The following is an 18047-nucleotide window of genomic DNA, read 5'->3' as shown; positions in this document are numbered from 1 at the left end:
GCTGATGTACCACCATGCTACTAAATTATGCTTAACAGCGTTGCATAAATAAATGTGCCAGTACTAGATGAATAATGGCCAAGCACATTTAATCACTCTTTTAGAATCACAGAATGTCGGAGTTCTGTGAGAGTGTTTGACTTCTTGTGTATTATATAAGGGAGCCATTGTAACTTGGTCTAAGCCTTATATAAAATTAGAGTATCTGATAATGTGTCCTGGTTAATAATCTAAACTTCTTTAATCCAATTTTGATCGAACACACAAGTATGGTTAGGATAATCCAGTGCTAGAACTAAAAGAACATGTATACAGTTATGGTTCCCTTCTGTAACTCTTGAGCAGCATTTATTTAAGGTTTATGCAGTTAACCAACATAAAATTAATTAATGTTGACTGCAGTGATTGTAACTGGCTTATTTATGGACACAGGGTCAATGGCCAGCAGCGTGTGGCTTTCACGTGTGAAATATGCGAGCTCGACACTTGCATTGTCTCTTCGACATTGCAATCTCAGTTTTAGTACATAAAAAACATTTGATATGGTCGTATTCAATGTTTCTTTCTCTTAAAGTTTCAGATTCTTATTCCTCTGTTATAGTTAAAAAGTCTGTTAATGTTGACAAATCATTTTAGTAAAAAGAGAAGATAAAGGCTATCACTTCTTTGGGTACTGTATCAATTCCCTTCTTTCCCCCTTTGATCAGGTTGCTTATGGCTGCTTGTATGTCGTAACATAAAGCAAATAAGGCAAGCAACCTGCAGTATTTCTATTTTTCGTAGTCTGGATAACTTAAACTAAGTCTCGCATGTGCAAGTGGGACTTCCGTCACTGTCATAAAATTTCAGTTTCATGTTATACTGTAGTTTCTATGTAGTGCCTTTGTACAGCAGCTGTGATGAATTCTTAACAACATGTGCAGCATGTACCTAATTTTTAATTAGTATGATTTGATTTTTTTATAAAATGTATCATAGCTGTCATTGATGAGGCAGATTAAGAGATCTGGCTGTGAAACATGATGACAGAGCATGTTTACAGTAACACCATTTGTCCCTGCAGTTGGGCTTCTTCAAGAGGAAGCGTCCAGCTGATGGCTACTCACCAGCACCTACATCGGACAAGGATTTTAATGGCACATAATGGAGAGACGATATGCGCAAACAACATCCGAGCCAAGTGGAATGAGTGTGACATCCGTCCGGGCGTGCTATCCAAGTGCATCTTCCTAGCCGATCTCAGGTCGAGGTCTGCCGATAGCTGCGTGCCCAGCGGTGCCTGTGTTAAGCCATTAACCTTACTCTCCATTCATTTCTTACTCTTTTCATCGCCTTCATCTTCAGTAATTTACACCCACTGGGGAGCCATCTTGCTCTGGCGTTTTCTTCGGCAGCTTGTGACTTTGAGCCAGTTATATGGACAAAGACGTTTTTCTGTGTATGAGATGTATTGCTGGGCTTACACAATGCCTTTGCCTTTGGCAATGTTCACATCTATGGACAATGGTAAACAAAGTGCAGGATGGTGTTCCATCACTATAGGTGCACAAACCATGCAAACATCAGGTGGCATGACTGCGACTTATGTGAACACTATGAAGGTTTCTTTTGTTAAGCCTAAACTGAACTAGAGAGCCACTCTTGTGCTCTGCCTCCCTTTGTATGTTGATGTGCAGTCCCAAGCGAAAGTCTGGAGCCCACAGCTGCCACGAAATATTGTTTTTATTCTTAGCAACTTAGGTATGCCAGCTGAAATCATGTAGTACAGTCTATGTGTGCTTGTTCGACCAAGATATTGCGTTGAAACAATTCCATGTCGCACAGCAGTGCTTGAAGAAATTTTTCTGTGGTTGCTAGACTTTCACTGCTGACTGTACATGGTGCACAAATATGAAAGGAAACACCAGATTTGCACCCAACGCCCATACTGTTCCTCATTCTTGAATTTAAGTACAAGACGTTCTACATGGCAGAGTTTTCATCGTGGGAACTATGTTGTAGATAACAGTAAGTGAGGCTTAAACTTGCATGTATGCAGCAATCATCAACTGAAAACAGATCGGTGGTTACTTTTCATATTGGTGCACTCTTGTCCCCTCTGTTCTGAAAATGTGCAGCCCACTGGTACACAGAAACAGAAAACCTTAAGGCACTGCTCGACTTTCTGGCAGTAGCATGGGTTGAGAATATAATGGCCTCTGCAGCCTGTAACCTTTTGAATATGTGAAAGCAAAGCCGGTGCTGGTGCTATGAGACCTTGCACACACTGGTGTCACAGTAGCATTGGCCTACACATTTTTCTGGAATGAATGTAGCGTGCTGAGCAATGCTGCGACACTGCTTAGTAGTCACACCACAGACTGTGCACCATAGATAGCTAGCTTTTGATGTATTCCACAAGGCAATGGCACCATTCTAGATTTACAGGCTGTAAAAATCACATTTCATTCAGTTCTTGAAGTTTCATTGAGCATGGCTCTTAACAACAAGCTGCATTCATGCTAAGCAACAAGATGTAATGACCTTCTTGCATTCTGTGAGTTTATTTCTTTCCCACTATTTAAATTTATGTTGCTACCATTTCTCCTTTCCTTGGGGCTCATATTGTAGTGATAACATAGATTCACACTGACTTCAAGGCCATAAGCCAACAATTTTTTCAAAGTAATACTTTGAGTTGCTGGAAACAGCAGAACTCAAGTGGTGCTGTTGTCAGGGTTTCTCATGTCTATCAAAGGGGACTAGACCTTGTTCTCTCTATTTTTTATTTTGTTATCCTGTACAGAAAGAAATCTATGCTTATTTATTTAAATGCTAGGCTTTCTAATCATGGAGATGCGCATATGAATGTGCCGTTTACAACACATGTATTGTGAGCAATGCATTTACTGCTGTCCTAAAATTTCTTGCACACAGGGAGGACATCTGGTATCCTCCCAACATAGTTCACTGCCATTGTGTTTCTAGAAACAGTGCTGAAATGCAAGTCCCGTGATGAGGGCCTCATATGATGAGTAAATACAAACAGGCAGTTCTGATGCATTCGCCATCCATGACCAGATTGCTGTTAAACGAAGTTCAGCACCACACTGCCACTCTTGTAGATGTAGGTGACGTTGGCATGGGTGCAGCCATTACGAAATGGCATTGTGCGCTTACAGGGAGATGGGGGGAGAAAAATCAAAGTAAGCTTCTTAATGAATTTTGGAAGATGATAATATAGTGGTCGTGCACTCAAGATCGTTTACGTTTCATTTTTCAATTATGTATGAACGAGTACCGGTCAGTCCACATTTCGTGCAGTGCCTTGAGAAGGTTGTTGTTAGCAGTTCCAGATTTTATTCTTGTAGAGGGTCCAGCAAACAATGGAGAGAAAAAGATGCACACTGGTACACGAGGCATGACTATGTGGAAGAGCAAGGCTCATGTTGAGCAAAATTTGTTTAGTTTCATATTCTGCTCTAATTTTTAAAGATATGATTAGGAGAGTCCTTTCTGTTCCACTTTCAAGATGGAGGTGGGACTGTCTGTGTGCCTAACAAAGCACACTTTACATAGGTCTGTCAAACAGATGCTACACTCCACAAGGAATTGGACCATGTTGCAAACATTTTTTGTTTCCACTTTGGACATCGAATTTTCTTATGTAATTACTCTTAAGTTGTGACATAGGCCCATGTTGTACAGTGTTGATTTTAGCCTATTATACTGGTTAAGGGTATGTGACTTTATGTTCTGGAAATATGAGCAAATTCTTGGAACAAAATGTGTTATCTTTTAGCCAAGCTGAATTTCATCAAAAGCGTGACCCCATAAATACTCCTACAATAGCAAGTGCTGTTGCCAACCGATGCCGGCACAGTCTTCCGTTTACTTCTGCCAGCAAACCAGATGAGTGAATTTACATAAGCTGTGGAGACTCCTGAACAGCAACCATATTTTTACCAATGCAAGCTTCCAGGAGGGCAACAGCACATGGTGTTGCTATAACTAAAGTCCAAATGCTACACTCTTCTTGGCCAATGGCAACAGCCTTTGACACTACACTAGTTAGTTCACTTCTGAAGTAGCTCATATGATGTAATGCCACAGTTAAAGGATGCTAATGCCAAATATTATTAGTGCTGCCTTACACATCACAAGACCTTCTTTCTTAAAATTTTTTTGCTTCACAGGTGCTACCTTTATTATCATGTCATTGTGACATTTCGCTGTAACTAGCTTCATTGTAATAGGAGGATGAATGGAAATTTAAGGGCGAACAATGAATGCACATTTTGCTTATCTTCCTTTCATGTGGAAATGTACATAGGGTTTTCTACGTTCTCGTCTTTTGTTGTTGTTGTTGTTGTTTACATATAACCACAACTATTTATTTACCAAGTTGCCAGCTGTCGCAGTATAAAAGGCTGCAAATGAATTTTTATCTAATTAAAAGCCACTGGATGTGTGCACCAGACAATAAAAAATGGTTTTCCCAGCTCTGCTTAACACAGCATGATGCATCATTAAACTGTTATGCAAAGCGAAGCTTGCAGAATTAAAATGTGTGCGTCAGCAAGTCTTCTTTCGTACTAGTGCAATTCTACTGCACATAGGCTTTCAGGCAAGGTATGGAGATAAGCTGTCATTGCCTATGTAATGAGGAAAGCACCAGCGGTAATGCAGTGTATGTTCTTCCAGTTCCTGTCCATTTTAAGATGTGCACACTGCAGTGCTGTTTTACATTGAACTGCGATTTAATAGGCTGCACAGTTGTTCTGCAAGTTTTCGGATGTACAAGAGGAATTTCACTTTTTGAATACTTGACAAATAAATTAGTGCATAAGTGTGTCTCATGGGAACTGCTTTTCATATGGTTATACAACAGTTCATGAAAAAAAAAAAAAGGCCAAAGTGAGCAGTGTTCCTGTCTACTGTAGTCTTCCTAGCTTCCCTACAGCTTTGACAGTGGACTTGTGTTGCATTGTTTTAAAGCTGGTCTGCTATCATGCCAAGAAGCAAAATATTCATGAAGACTGCATAAATTTCCCAGTCCAAGTAACTTCATCTGGAAGAATGCCGTTTCATAACATTGCCTAATATTGGATATATATGTAGTACCCAGGCCGGCTACAACTTTATTTGCATTGAAAGTGTACGTTTGGTACGATTCTTTTTTTTTTTCTATTAATTCAGGCTTGCGCTAAATCTACCAGTGCTGCCTAAATACATGCTGCAATGAAAGTGGAAAGTTTTTCCAGACTTAAACAAAGCATTAAGAACTGATTTCCTGAGTAATAAGTCGTATACTAAACAGCTATTCTTAAATATTACCATGTGATTTAGCAATAAACATGCAAGATAAAGACTTTAGGTATGTTTCTCACTCAGTATGGACTTCAGGTGGTTTTCATAAGGGTCACATGTAAAAACTGCTGGGCACATTTTCACTATAACAGTGCCAACTCTCCTTTTGTTTTTATTGTTGGAATGCTGTTGGAATGCTGAGAAAAAAGGAGCACAAGATAATGTGTTGCACATGCCTTGGAACATATGAAATGATGAGTGCAGCAGCTGGTAACAAACTCATGGTGTCTATCAAACTGCCTGTTCACCTGCAAACATCACACAGTTGTTTGAATGTCCCTCCTTTCATTTGTTGGTTTTGGGCTTGAAGGTTATATAGTGGCTGAATGAACTGCAGTCATGTGTATATCTCTGTGAAATAAACCTTTTATCTTTTAAATCGCACTGTGTTACGTGCATATATACCTGCATGGTCTGGCACAGGACGCTGCGTCAGATTTGCAATGATTGAGTGATGGGGCTTAATGAAAGTGACGCAAGGGCTCTAAGAGTTTTCGCAGTATAGGACTTCGGATTGATTGTGGCTACCTGGCATTCTTTAATGTATAAATGGTTTCCAACAATAATTAATAGAGGGAACTGTGGCGCTGCAATTGTTCAGCCATCATGGGAATGATGGTTAGTACATGGATTCTTCTGAGCTTAGTGCTTGTGGCTTCAGACATTCTTGTGGCCTTGCTTACTACACTTTGCCTGCCTTTATTGACCTAAATTTCAAAGCAATGTATAATTTCTTTAAGTACAGTATGCAATAAGACTGAGAACATGCATAATCGCTGCTAATTGTAGCGGTTCCGCTTGTTGAGGTGGCCAAATCAATATACGCCAAGCGTCTCAATGCACTGGTTTCCTCGTGACAAATTCTTAAACGTGCTCTATGCTGCTTGTTGACACATGCGCTTGTGGTGTAATGGTTTCGATATCGGACTTCTGTGGTAGAGATCCTCCATTCTAATCAGGCCCTCAGACAATTGCAATTGCTTATTTAATTCATTATGGCACACTACTCTTTTGAAAATGAGCAGCTTACATAGTCACGGAGTCGTTTACAAACAGAAGGACGAAGTCTAGGAAGCCCCATGTACTAGCCATCATCCTCATGCTGGCTGATGTGCCTTGCTTGCAGCTCCTGAAGACACTAGCGGCACAGTTCCCTCTAATAATTAGTGCATGAAACTTTGTGTTAATGAGCCCTCAGAGCTTGGTGCACAAATCATTTACTATGACAGCAGTTGCAAGGCTGAAAACTAAGTTTGCCATGTCTGTCCAGCCATCCAGCCTTTCCCTTATACTGATGACAAATGACTGCAGTCATCATTGTCATTCCTCATTCATAGATGCCATGTTTGTGCCAACCACTTCAGCGGTGCCATTCTTATTTGCCATCTGGACAGTGGTTCTTGTTATATTATTATGCAAGGCATAATGGTATGTTGACCCATGTATGTTGACCCATGTATATTATTATGCAAGGCATAATAATATAACATAGTCAGTGTGGTAGTATTATTGCCACACTGCTGTATCAGACCATGGCTATCTGGCCAAACACCCATATTCCTGTTTTGCATCCCCCATATTTACACCACCTGCCACCATTTAATTTCGTTTTGTTTCTTCATGTGAGATTGCCATTGAAAGGGAAGCTTCATAAAGGTATGGCAGAAAACAAAACTGCTCTAATATGATAGAGAGCATCCAGGGCTGCTAGGGCAGAGCGCCACTTTGACCACTCATGAATGTGAAAAGCACCGAAAGGCATTAGCATTGGGAAAAGGCATTGCTGCAATATCGCAGCCCCGGCTGAAGCTTTCTCTGCTTGCTTCCATGACCTCTGGAAATGGTGGCAGCTGTGCGCAGATAGCCAATGGGAATACTTTGACGAGACCTGGAGTAATTCGTTTGCAAGTTCATTAAATTTTACAAGCTCAGTCCTGGAATTGTTCCGCCAAGTTCATATTTTTTGCCATAATGAGCTATAAAATAGACAAGAGGTAACACCCACCATTTGAGGTCCGTGCACACACTTAGTACTTTTGACTACGACATTTTGCAACAGCAGACATATAGGCTTTCAAGCTGAATGTAATTTTCACAACATAAGCCTTTGTAATATAGTGTGAATGTTTGAACAGAATTTTATTCATTAAAAAAACTTGTTTGTTGCAAACATTACTTTTGATAAGGCACAATTCTCAAATCTTTGAGTGCAAGGTAAACACACACATAAGTCCTTTCCCTTAAATTTCAGTCACCGCTTTGTACACAGATGTATGCAGGGCCAAAAAGGAAAACAGAAAAAACTGGAATGCACAAACTGACTAGAAAAGATGGAATGCTACAAATTTTAACAGAAGAGAACCAAAGCACATGCGACACAGCAGCTGCTATATTTAATCTTAAAGAGTAGACGAAAGCGATCTCCCAGAACCCACACCACCTTCAAGAAAAAACAAAAACAAAAAGCCTAGAGGAGCACCTCCAAGAACTCTACATATAAAAACCCACAGAAACGTTCTCTCCCCAAACACCCTGATGGAATAACCTCTCTCTCTAGGTTTTCCGGCCATTTTAGTGGGACGAAAACCAAAAGCAAGCAGTTCATGTGCAGTAATTTAAAGAAAAATACTTATGGCTATAAACTCTGGCAGCACAACTTGCAAATGGCTCACGTGGTAAAAAAACATGTGCTTTTCATTTGTGTGTGTATGTGTGCTGAAACCAGAGGGCCACTTGCAGTGCACAGCTAAGCTGCTGGCAGCCCACTGCACATAGTAATATATATATTTTTTTTGCAAAAATACACCAACGAAGTGGTAAATTTGTTACACAGTCTTTGCGGGATGCCTTGCCAATAACAATGTGCTTCAGTCTTTGCAGTTTGCAAGGGCATCCGTGCAAACAATAACAGCAGCAACAATGACACAAAAAGTCGATTGAATAATAATAATAAAAAAACCACTCAGCAAAAATAACACTCAGCACTCATCAAAACATGGATGAAAAAATTCACAGATGAGGCACTGTTGGCGAAAGCTTGCAGCCAGTCAGTTGGGAAGCACCTCGAACTTCCAACATTTTTGATTCTTGGCACTTCGTAAGGGTGCTCGGCAAAATCTTCTCTCAATCTGCCAACCGTAGAGGATGGAGGCCTGTAGTGCATACCAAATGACATCCTTATAAACTCGGTGGCCACCAGAATTTTCCTTTGCCTCTGTTGGCAGGAACCTTGCGATGATATCGAAATGACAGCTGATCCAGCAACAAAGCAAACATCAAAGCACGAGTCCACTGCAACTGAAGGCCTGGGCCACTATTTTGCACGCATTCGAAACGCCGCCGTTCAGTTTCGTCGCACACAATCGTGCTAGGCCGCGCCGATATTGCGGCCTAGGCCAATATAGGCCAACCACGAGAGGTGAAACTGAGCGTCGGCTTTTCAAACGCGCACGAGATAGCAGCCTTGAATTCAGCTGTAACTGAGCTGAGGAGGCAGATGAATGGAAAGGCAGCCGGGGCACCCTCCCGAGGTCTGGCCGAGGTGATGTGACCGATGAGCTGATGCACTCACAATTGAGACACCGTCAGTTCACTGCTAGCACGCACCTATAAATTGTCCACATTCCCTTTTTTGTTTTGTTTCTTATGTTTGTCTTGACTTTCACTTCATGCACGGATATTATGAGGTCCTGTCAAGTGAGAAATCCGTTGCAGCAGCAGCTGGGTTGTTCACGGCAACCTAGTGGCCCCGACTGGGAATCTTGATGGCCTTGGTCTTGTTGTAGTTCTGGAAGATCCAGCTCTGCCTGAGACTCCCAGAGCAGATCTCCATGCTGACTTTTTGGCGGTCCTCTGACATCTCCAGGCACTTCCGACTGCTACCATGCTGAACTGTGCCACTCTGTATAATGCAAGAGAGCATGGTATTTGGAGTAAGTGATTTCCAGCTAAAATAATTAATAAAAGAAAAAGAAATCCATGCCTTTTGCATTAATTCATGACCACATGGTCCTGATGTGATTGCAGATCGCTAAGTAAAACTGCTGTTAATTTACTATCAGTGAGATATTTAGTGCCCAACATTTGGTACAACTTCTTCAAATTACCATCATAACTTGGAAAGTACTCAAAACATCATCAAAGATATTTTTTGCTTTATATAGTACCATTCACTAAATGTAAGTGACAACTTTGTTTAAAGGGGACACGAAAGGCAACTACTAACTCGACGTGGACCGTTTAAATACCATGCCAGAAACCTCGCAACACTTGTTTCGTGCCAAGAAAAGACTTAGTTTGCAAGAAAATTGCATCTGCAGGATCCAAATACCTCTATCACAATTCAAATCTCCCGCCACCAAACTGAGGAGTGGTGACGTTGCATATGCCATCACCGCACGTTGCGGGCTTTTACTGCCATTGGTGAGTAAAACGGCACCCGAAGGACAGCGGTATGGTGTATTGCGCAAACCGCAAATGCACGGCTATGAAGAAACTAAGCCACGACACTGCGGTAGATTCGCCGCTTGGACCGTTCGTGCTTCCCACGACATTACATGGAAGTGGAATTCTTTGCTATTTGCAGTTTGTGAGAGATTCACGAGCCAGCAAAAGCAGCACAGCACAGTATCCTTATCGCGTGATAAGGATACTGAAACACCAAAGTGTAAGTGGCACAGCACAGAGCGAAAACGAATCCTTTCGACCGTCCGCGTCGTTGTCAAGGGTAATGTCAAGAAGTTTTTTTTTTTCTAAAAATTATACATAACTGGACAAGTATAACTTTTCTTTGTCCTATAATGCAATACAATAACGTTTTTATAATGAGTGGTCGACTACTAGTGACAGAAGTTAAATGAGGAGTGCCTTAAAAAAGAAAGCATGGGGTTTTACGTGCCAGACACGATCTGATTATGAGGCACACCATAGTGGAGGACTCTAGATTAATTTTGGCCACCTGAGGTTCCTTAACAAGTACCTAAATGCAAGCATTTCGCTCCCATTGAAATGCTACTGTAGTGGCCGGGATTTGAGAGGAGTGAATTCGTCATTGCGAAAGTACTTGAATGTCCAGGAGGAGTCTAATCATGTCCTACATTTACCTCAACTTCTCGATTACTGAGGCTCTGTTCGAGATAATATTAACGCGTTAGAGATTCTCAAACACTGATCTATCACTTTAGCTTAATATTTGCCTTTAGTGTCCCTTTAGCTGTAAGGCAAGAATATATCTATGCCAGATAGAGCTCTTCCAGTTTTGATTACAAATGTTCAGTTTTTTAAAATTCTATATTACCTTCAGCAGTGACTGATCCCACAAATACAATGTGCAGCATGTGTATGATTGCACTGAGATGAAAATACTGATAAGTGTTGACGTGTACGAGGCAGTGAAGAGATAAAGAATAATGACTCATAAAAGGAGCTATTAGAAAATATGGCTCTTTTTGTTTTTACTAAATTGATGTACAGCTAAAAAAGAACAAAAGGGACATCTTTGATCCTTGGACTCAATTTTGATCCTTTAACTCAATTAGTTGCCGTGAACAATCATGGGTCCTCGCAACACATTGTATATTCTATAAGTCGCTTTTCCAGTATGTGCTTATATTTAATTTCATTCTGACATTATGCTGTGTGGCAATTCAAACAAATGAATAAATAAAAGAATCACCGCCCAAGCACTCTGTACAGATAGTTAACCAGCAAAGCTAAACGTACGGCCCTGGTGTTTCTCACTGAGGTAATCTTGACGGTTCATTATAAGACAGCTTGGTAGGCTGTCGGATCCTGGGTACACAGTTGCTGCTTGCACGAGGCTGCACGAGGCTGCTCTTATGCCTGGGCTGCAGCATTGGCACGGCATACATGAGCTCGTTCCTGGTTCTGCTCGCAGCGTTGCTGATCGAAATCTGCCCGCTTCTCAGGAGTACGTACGATGCGTGGCCTACCCATTTCAGAGCCGGAAAGAAATTGCTGCGCGTGCAATCAGTTGCGATGGAGAGCAACGACGTCACTACCAGAGTAGCTAATCCAACACCACCTAGATAGCACAAGGCCTTTTCACTCTGATCCATGATGTCACGTTAGCTAACTCGACTGCCATAGAATCTAATGGGGATGCTCCCAAGTAGGCAACAGCGATTTTGACATCGCCGCTTTCATCACACCAGCCTTTTCAATGGAAATTTCAGGCCAGGTAGCGTGACGTTATGGATTGAAGTAAACAGGCCTCGTGCTACCTAGGTGGTGTTGGCTAATCACGTGGCTCTCTTTCTTTCTCTCTCTTTTTTTTTTTCACACATGCACATGGGGTTGCGCCAGAGAAGTTTTCAGCATACAGATGACCGACAGATGGACGGACGAATCAGCTAGCCATGTACAACTTCGCTGTAAAAGCTAAGTATGCATGTAGCTTGCGTGTAGCAACAGACATGCTAGTCACAGCATCATCTATATACAGTCAAACCTCAATATATCGAACACGCATATATTGAATCATTGCATATGTCGGAGAACTTCTATATCACCTGGAAAATCGCATGCATTTCTAATTTTCAATTTATAACGGAGTCGGACGTAAAATGGATATATCGAACTCCGCCATCCTAGACCACATGCGCTCTGTTGACAGGTGGTGAGCTTTCCCGCAATACCCTCGAAGATTGCGGTGGCGCGATGCGCGTTCCCGACGCCGAGGGCCGCATTTGAACGTAGCGACGTACACACGCGGCGGCTTGGCTAGTTCGACAACGTCAATGACGCATTGCATTTGCCTCACCGACTCCTCCTCGGTGTCGCGCTTGGTGCCGCGCCCTGCGCCTCGCAAGAACTGGCGGTTTGCATCCACAACGATGCGCGACGATGCACGCTCACTGGGCTCACTCATAGATGCCTTGGCAGATGCCACGTGATACTTTGTTATGGACAGTGTTTCAAAATGCTTCATTCGATTGAGGGACACGGAGATCGCAGCGGTAGTTGTGGCCAAATGAAGACGTTGCCGAGGCTGATCCCGCAAGCGCTGATGCTGCACCGCTCCCGACTTCAACTGAGGCTGTAGCTGCTTTGGCCCTTCTATGCCGCTACTGTGCCGCAATAGAGGGCACTGGCCTATCGCTTGTGGATGGTTTAGATTATGTTGAGGACTCCGTGTTGAAAGGGGCCCTGAACCACCCCTCGGGCTTGGTGAAATAACGTAATCCGCGGGTTGCATACGCTGTTGTGAACATCTCAGCCAAGTTCTGCCGTCGTACGCGGTCCGTGGAGCTCGTAAGGGGAGCGCGATGTCACCTTTGTCTCAAACGCTCTCGTTTCAAAAACCCCATGCTCCTCACTCTTTTCTGTGTGCTTTATTTCGTCATAAAGCACACTCCAATACGCGGCTACTACTGGTCGCTGCGCTCGGCTACACCGCGGCCGCCGCCACGAGTCCAGTGGCTAAGCGCACTGAGGCTCTCTGAGGACAGCCGCGTTTGGCTTACGTTTAGCGCGACATAGGCACCAAATCGTAAATTTGAACTGCGCGCCACGGTGACGTCTCCGCCGTAGCCTTCGCAGTGCAAGGCATTGGAGGAGGAAGGGGTGCACAGCTGAGGCCGTGTTTGACTGCCGATAACTCCGCTTCTGCTGAACGCATTGAAGGACTTTTTGCAGGGAAGTGGTACTGAAAGAGCCTATCTTCACTTGAAATGTCTTTCTCCACTTCGATAAAAGGTGGTTCAGGGCCCCTTTAAGCATGCGGCTGCCAATAAGAAGGATACACTGCTGCAGTATTTTTAGCCAAATAAATAAATACTTTGTGTGAAGCTTCAAGTGTGTATTTATTGCACCACGATTGGGGTGCAATCGGGGATCGTTTTTCGGAGCGCGTGATTGTCCTAGACTGCCCCCTCTTCACGCGGCGGACAAGGTCGGCGTGGCCTACGCTAATTGCGCACGGCGCAACTGAACGAGCGCTCCGAACAACGATACCCGATCGTGCCCTTGGTTCATTGATTGATGTGCAGAAATTTCTGACGCATTCTTTACGTGATTTTATATATAGAATTCTGGCTATATCGAACTACTTCGATTTCACCGCGGTGTTCGATATATCGAGGTTCAACTGCATGTATTTGCAAACAGGATAAGTAAGATGTATGGTTAGTGGGCCCTCCAAAATGTGGCCTTAACCACGCTTGCATTAACTTTTGGTTCTTTGTTTTTTTAACCTTTGTTATACAATCCTGCCAAGTTTGCAGAAAGCACATACAGTTCATAGGTTCTGAAAGAAAGGGGGGGAAAAGAAGGCCTGGAAGAAACGTACCGACCGGGTAAATGTGTGATCCCAAGTCGTGAAACAATTTGGCAGACTCAACTGTAGTTGACATCTACATAAAGCAAAGCGTTGCGCAAATCGTTACACAAGATGCCGACGCATACCCAGCTAGTGGGGCCCAAGCAGCTCGAGATGCGCATTGTCGTTCTTGCGGCTTCAGCACGCCTAAGTTTTGCGCTGCTGGCCTGGGTCAGCAGCTTCTTTGAGTGGGAAATTTTGGCGGAAGTATTGACGTGCCCACTTCATGTGAATCACTGCGGCATGAGATGCTGACGCGTGCCGAGCTTGTGGGACCCAAGACGCGCATTGTTGTTTTTCTATTGTGTAGTCTTTAAGACAGGGATGGAAAATTGAAGCGGAATTGAGCTGGTGGGCGACGCCGGAAGAGACAAGAGATACCTACAATGCTGTCAGAAAACATGATGCCTGCCTTTGTGCTACCTGCAGCAGGGAATGGCAGCACATTTGTGTTATCGTCTATTAAAAACCTGCAGCACGCTTCGAACGGCACTACACCCCACGTGCTGTGAAATGGATAGGTGAAGATGCTTATTGCAATGGTTCTTTCTTTTTTTATCCGAGTTTTACATGCCAAAACCACAATCTGATTATGAGGCACATCGTAGTGGGGAACTCCGGATTAATTTTGACCACCTGGGGTTCTTTAACGGGCACCCAGTGCACAGTATACGGGTGTGTTTGCATTTCGTTCCCATCGAGATGCGGCCGCTGTGATCGGGATTTGATGCCGTGACCTTCGCAATCTGGTTGGTGGCGACAGCTGTGAAGGCGACAACTGAGGAGGAGTTTTGCTGGTAATGGAATAGGAAACTAGCCGAATGCGCACCGGTGTTTTTATGTGCCACGGGCGAGCGAGTATTGGGAGGAAGCTGTCGTGGCAGGTAGCTGCTGTTCTCTATCTCACATGCCTCGTGCCTTTTCTTGTTTACATGATATTTAGTGGCCGTAAAACGTATCATAGAATTGAAGTTTGGCAATGTACTGAATGTTGGTTCCGAAAGATTGTGTTTTCCAGAAACGTATTAACTGGTAAAAAAGAAGCGTAACCTTATTGGGTAATTTTTTTTTCACTCTCGATTACGGACGTTGGTGCCGGGAAATTGTATATAATCGGATCGCATCAACAAGGTTCTACTGTATTATCTGTTCATGTGCCAAAGAGGCATTTTGCAATAGAGATAGCAAAAGAGGCCATCCATCATATGGTAATTCGAATGCTCAACTTGAAAAGGCACAGTCATTAATAGGATTCCAGGTGGAATATCTCTTTTTATGCCACATCACTGTGCGTCTAAACCAAAATAGTCGGTTTTCTCGAGAGAAGGCCCAATTGGTATCAGAGAGAACCTGCAACAGATTGAATTTATTTTTACACCTATGCTAAATGCTGAAAGTAATCAATATATACATATATATATATATTAGCAAAATTTAATGCATCTGCCCCTGAAATATCCTCTTGGTATTGGACTTAAAAGCAATGATGATGGCTGGACTCTTACTATGCTATCTTGTAGTTACTCTGTTCATCCCCAGGAAAAGATGTGGTTGTTTGCCAGAGGTAGCTGCTGATATAATCAAACATTAAGGGGAAAGTTTTAATCTTAAAGCACAGCTTGTGCAAAAGGAAAAGAAAGAGCAAAAGAAGAGTGAATACGCCGAGAAGCACAGGATGAAAAAACATACGTACCGCATCATCATAGATCCAGAGCTGGTTACCCTTGGATCCATGGCATGGGTAGAGAATAACATCAGACCCAGCATAGTCAAGGCATGCCTCATCTCTCCGGATCTCACCCTCCTTGCTGAGCATCCAGTACTGCAATGAAACAGAAAATAAAAATTAAAAAAAAACTAGTCAGGAGGGCTGGCTCCCCTCCCATAAAACTTCAGAGGGGGCTCGGGCTTTGGAGCCCCTCATAGTTGGCACCTAAGCCTTTATCGATACCAGATATGCAAGGTATTTCAGAAACATAGTTTCGAATCACTATGGAGAGCAACAGTCTCATTCTATTTCTCTAGCTGCTAAACTTTGTCTTCGCCAATGGCTCTGTCATTCATACAGCACATTTATTTGAGGGTATCAGGTTCCGGTCTGACACAGGAGATGTCAAGCTGTCCTAGTCCCCTTACATGCAGAACAAAGCGACTGTCTTGAATGTCACAAAATCCTTTCTTTTCAGGATGAGACAAAAGTTCATGGCCAATTATCACCTGTGAAAAAGAAATAAGCCCTGCCAGTGATTAGGCATCATTCAGGCAGTTGAGTTTCTCCAGCATATAGAAGCCATGGCGAGTAAGAATGTTGAAATGTCATTGCGGCCATTGCAGAGCAGCATCAAGTGGCAGATTCCGCAGTTAGGCTTTCCATGCATGATTTCATTAAGCACTGATCCTAGGTAATGAATTTACTCACTCCCTCAAGGCCTGCGCAAGTCACGAGTGGCTGGCTGTGAACTTCTGCAGGCATGTCACCCTCAACGTATCGCCCTAGTTCCCTGCTATGCTGCTATGTATACAGGTAGTATCAGAGAGAAAGAGAGGGAGACTAACAAGCAGCCACGTCAGGATAAAGATTCACTAAAGGCTGTTATTGTGAAATGGCTAGCCAACATCAACATGTACTGTCTGATCCTAGCATACAGCCATTATTGAATTAGAATTCAGTCAATAATTGAGGGTGAAGAGGGTGTTATTTAGCAGTCGTAGAAAAGAGTGGCAAAATAGGTGTAAAGATTTTTTAACAAATATTTTGATTCTGTTCTAAAATATTGTTGCTATTGATGAAGTTCTCATTAGTCCTCAGATACCTTGTGCACCTGGTATATTTGGTAAGACATATATCAGTGTCTGTGACCAAGATGGTCTAGCAATTCTATTCTAATGCTATTGCTGTTCATGCTTTGTCTGAGGTCAGAGTGCTACTCCACCCAAGTTATCACTGTGATCGGCTGAAACTAAGAGAAAATAAATACAAATAGAAAGAAACAGGGTTGGGCAAGAAATATTTGCACTGTACCGGCCTCAATACCTGATATAGCAAATAAGGTATGATGTCTAATGATACCCACCTGGTTGCCTCCCTGTCCATGGCATGGGTACATGCCGACAGGCTTGTGCATGTTATCCCGACCCGAAGGACTGTCCAGGCAGCTGCTGCCACCCTGTCCTTTGTTGCGAACCTGAAAAGAGAAGGACACGTTGGGTCAGATGGCTGCCACAGTAGCATGCACCAATGGGTACAACAAGTTATCGACCTCCCTTTTTCAATCACTCAAATTCAAATAGGAGTGATCCGAAGATAGGGCAAGGCTGTTGTATGCACAAGATCAGTAAAATGTACAGCAGAATGGATCAACATTTTTCAAAATGAGCCATTTCTATAGAGAAATGGTTCATCTGCATGCTACATCTTAAGCAGTAAAATACAATCCCACAATGTTCCATCCACAGCAGTGCTATGCTGTATGCCACAGTCATTTTAAAGAGACATTAAAGAGCAACACAAACATAGTTTACTAGGTGGAGCATTCTTTCAAGACTGTATACTTTCATTTGCTTGGCAGAAAAATGGTGAATAAAGGGAAAGCTCTTCTTGATGAAATTACAAGGCAGATAATGATACAAGGCAGAAACCATTTTTAAACAGCATGCGCAGGTTCGTGCGCCCTTCAAGAGGACAACGGCGTATTGGTGAAAAAACAAAGACGAAGACATAATGGCATGTGCATTCACCGCACACACTTGCATCATATCACATCACATCATCATCACATCATCATCACATCATATCACATCACATACATATGTCAGCATAGTTGGGGAATACTAGAAGAAGAGGTGAAGTGCAGCTCAAAAGAAAAAAGAGAAGAAGGCATTCCTATCGCCTGTTTGGAACACAGCAGTCATCTTCTTATTTACTCCCTGGGCAAAAGTTAGCCCACAATAAATAGTTGTATCTGAACTACTTTAAATGTTCATTACAATACAAACCACAGCACCAATATGTCAGTGTGAGTTATCCGAGTTCATTTTAGTCATTTTTGTTCAAAAATGTTATCAAAATTCACTACATAGAGTGTTTGGTATTCTTTGCAATGCAATCGAATCCTTGTTCATTGAATGAGCTAGTTGACTAGTTTAGACAGTTTCAACATCCTGACAACACAACTACTTAGTGCGAGATTTACAACCGAAGTGACCTTATATCCAATCTTTCATTTTTACAGCTTTTGTGGATTACCAAGATTATGATTGAGGTGGAACCAATATGTTTCTGGTATTCAAGAAGCAAAATTCACGAATCCAGTTTAACTTGGCATTTCTCTGTAGATTAAAATGTCCAAGTGCCCAGAAA

General features: G+C 42.6%; 2 protein-coding genes across 4 annotated transcripts in view; one reads left to right on the top strand and one right to left on the bottom strand.

Moving 5' to 3' along the window:
• The window catches only part of LOC135907018 (integrin alpha-PS1-like), a 160148-nt gene extending 154420 nt beyond the window's left edge, over positions 1-5728 (top strand). Inside the window, exon 26 of the mRNA XM_065438677.2 lies at positions 1064-5728. Within this exon, the coding sequence (XP_065294749.1) occupies positions 1064-1144 (81 nt within the window). The 3' untranslated portion in view covers positions 1145-5728. The remainder of the gene's footprint in view (positions 1-1063) is intronic.
• A 1741-nt stretch (positions 5729-7469) lies between these two features.
• Positions 7470-18047, bottom strand: part of LOC135907019 (putative polypeptide N-acetylgalactosaminyltransferase 9) — a 278217-nt gene continuing 267639 nt past the window's right edge. For all 3 annotated transcript variants that reach the window (XM_065438680.2, XM_065438678.2, XM_065438679.2), the window contains 3 exons: positions 16762-16872; positions 15381-15509; positions 7470-9250 (listed from right to left, as the gene is read on the bottom strand). In XM_065438680.2, the coding sequence (XP_065294752.1) occupies positions 9089-9250; positions 15381-15509; positions 16762-16872 (402 nt within the window). In that variant the 3' untranslated portion in view covers positions 7470-9088. The remainder of the gene's footprint in view (positions 9251-15380; positions 15510-16761; positions 16873-18047) is intronic.

Source organism: Dermacentor albipictus, chromosome 1 (genome assembly GCF_038994185.2).
Source record: "Dermacentor albipictus isolate Rhodes 1998 colony chromosome 1, USDA_Dalb.pri_finalv2, whole genome shotgun sequence".
Taxonomy (NCBI): Eukaryota; Metazoa; Arthropoda; class Arachnida; order Ixodida; family Ixodidae; genus Dermacentor; species Dermacentor albipictus.
The sequence above is the reverse complement of the archived record's forward strand: the minus strand, read 5'-3'. Positions and strand labels throughout refer to the sequence as shown.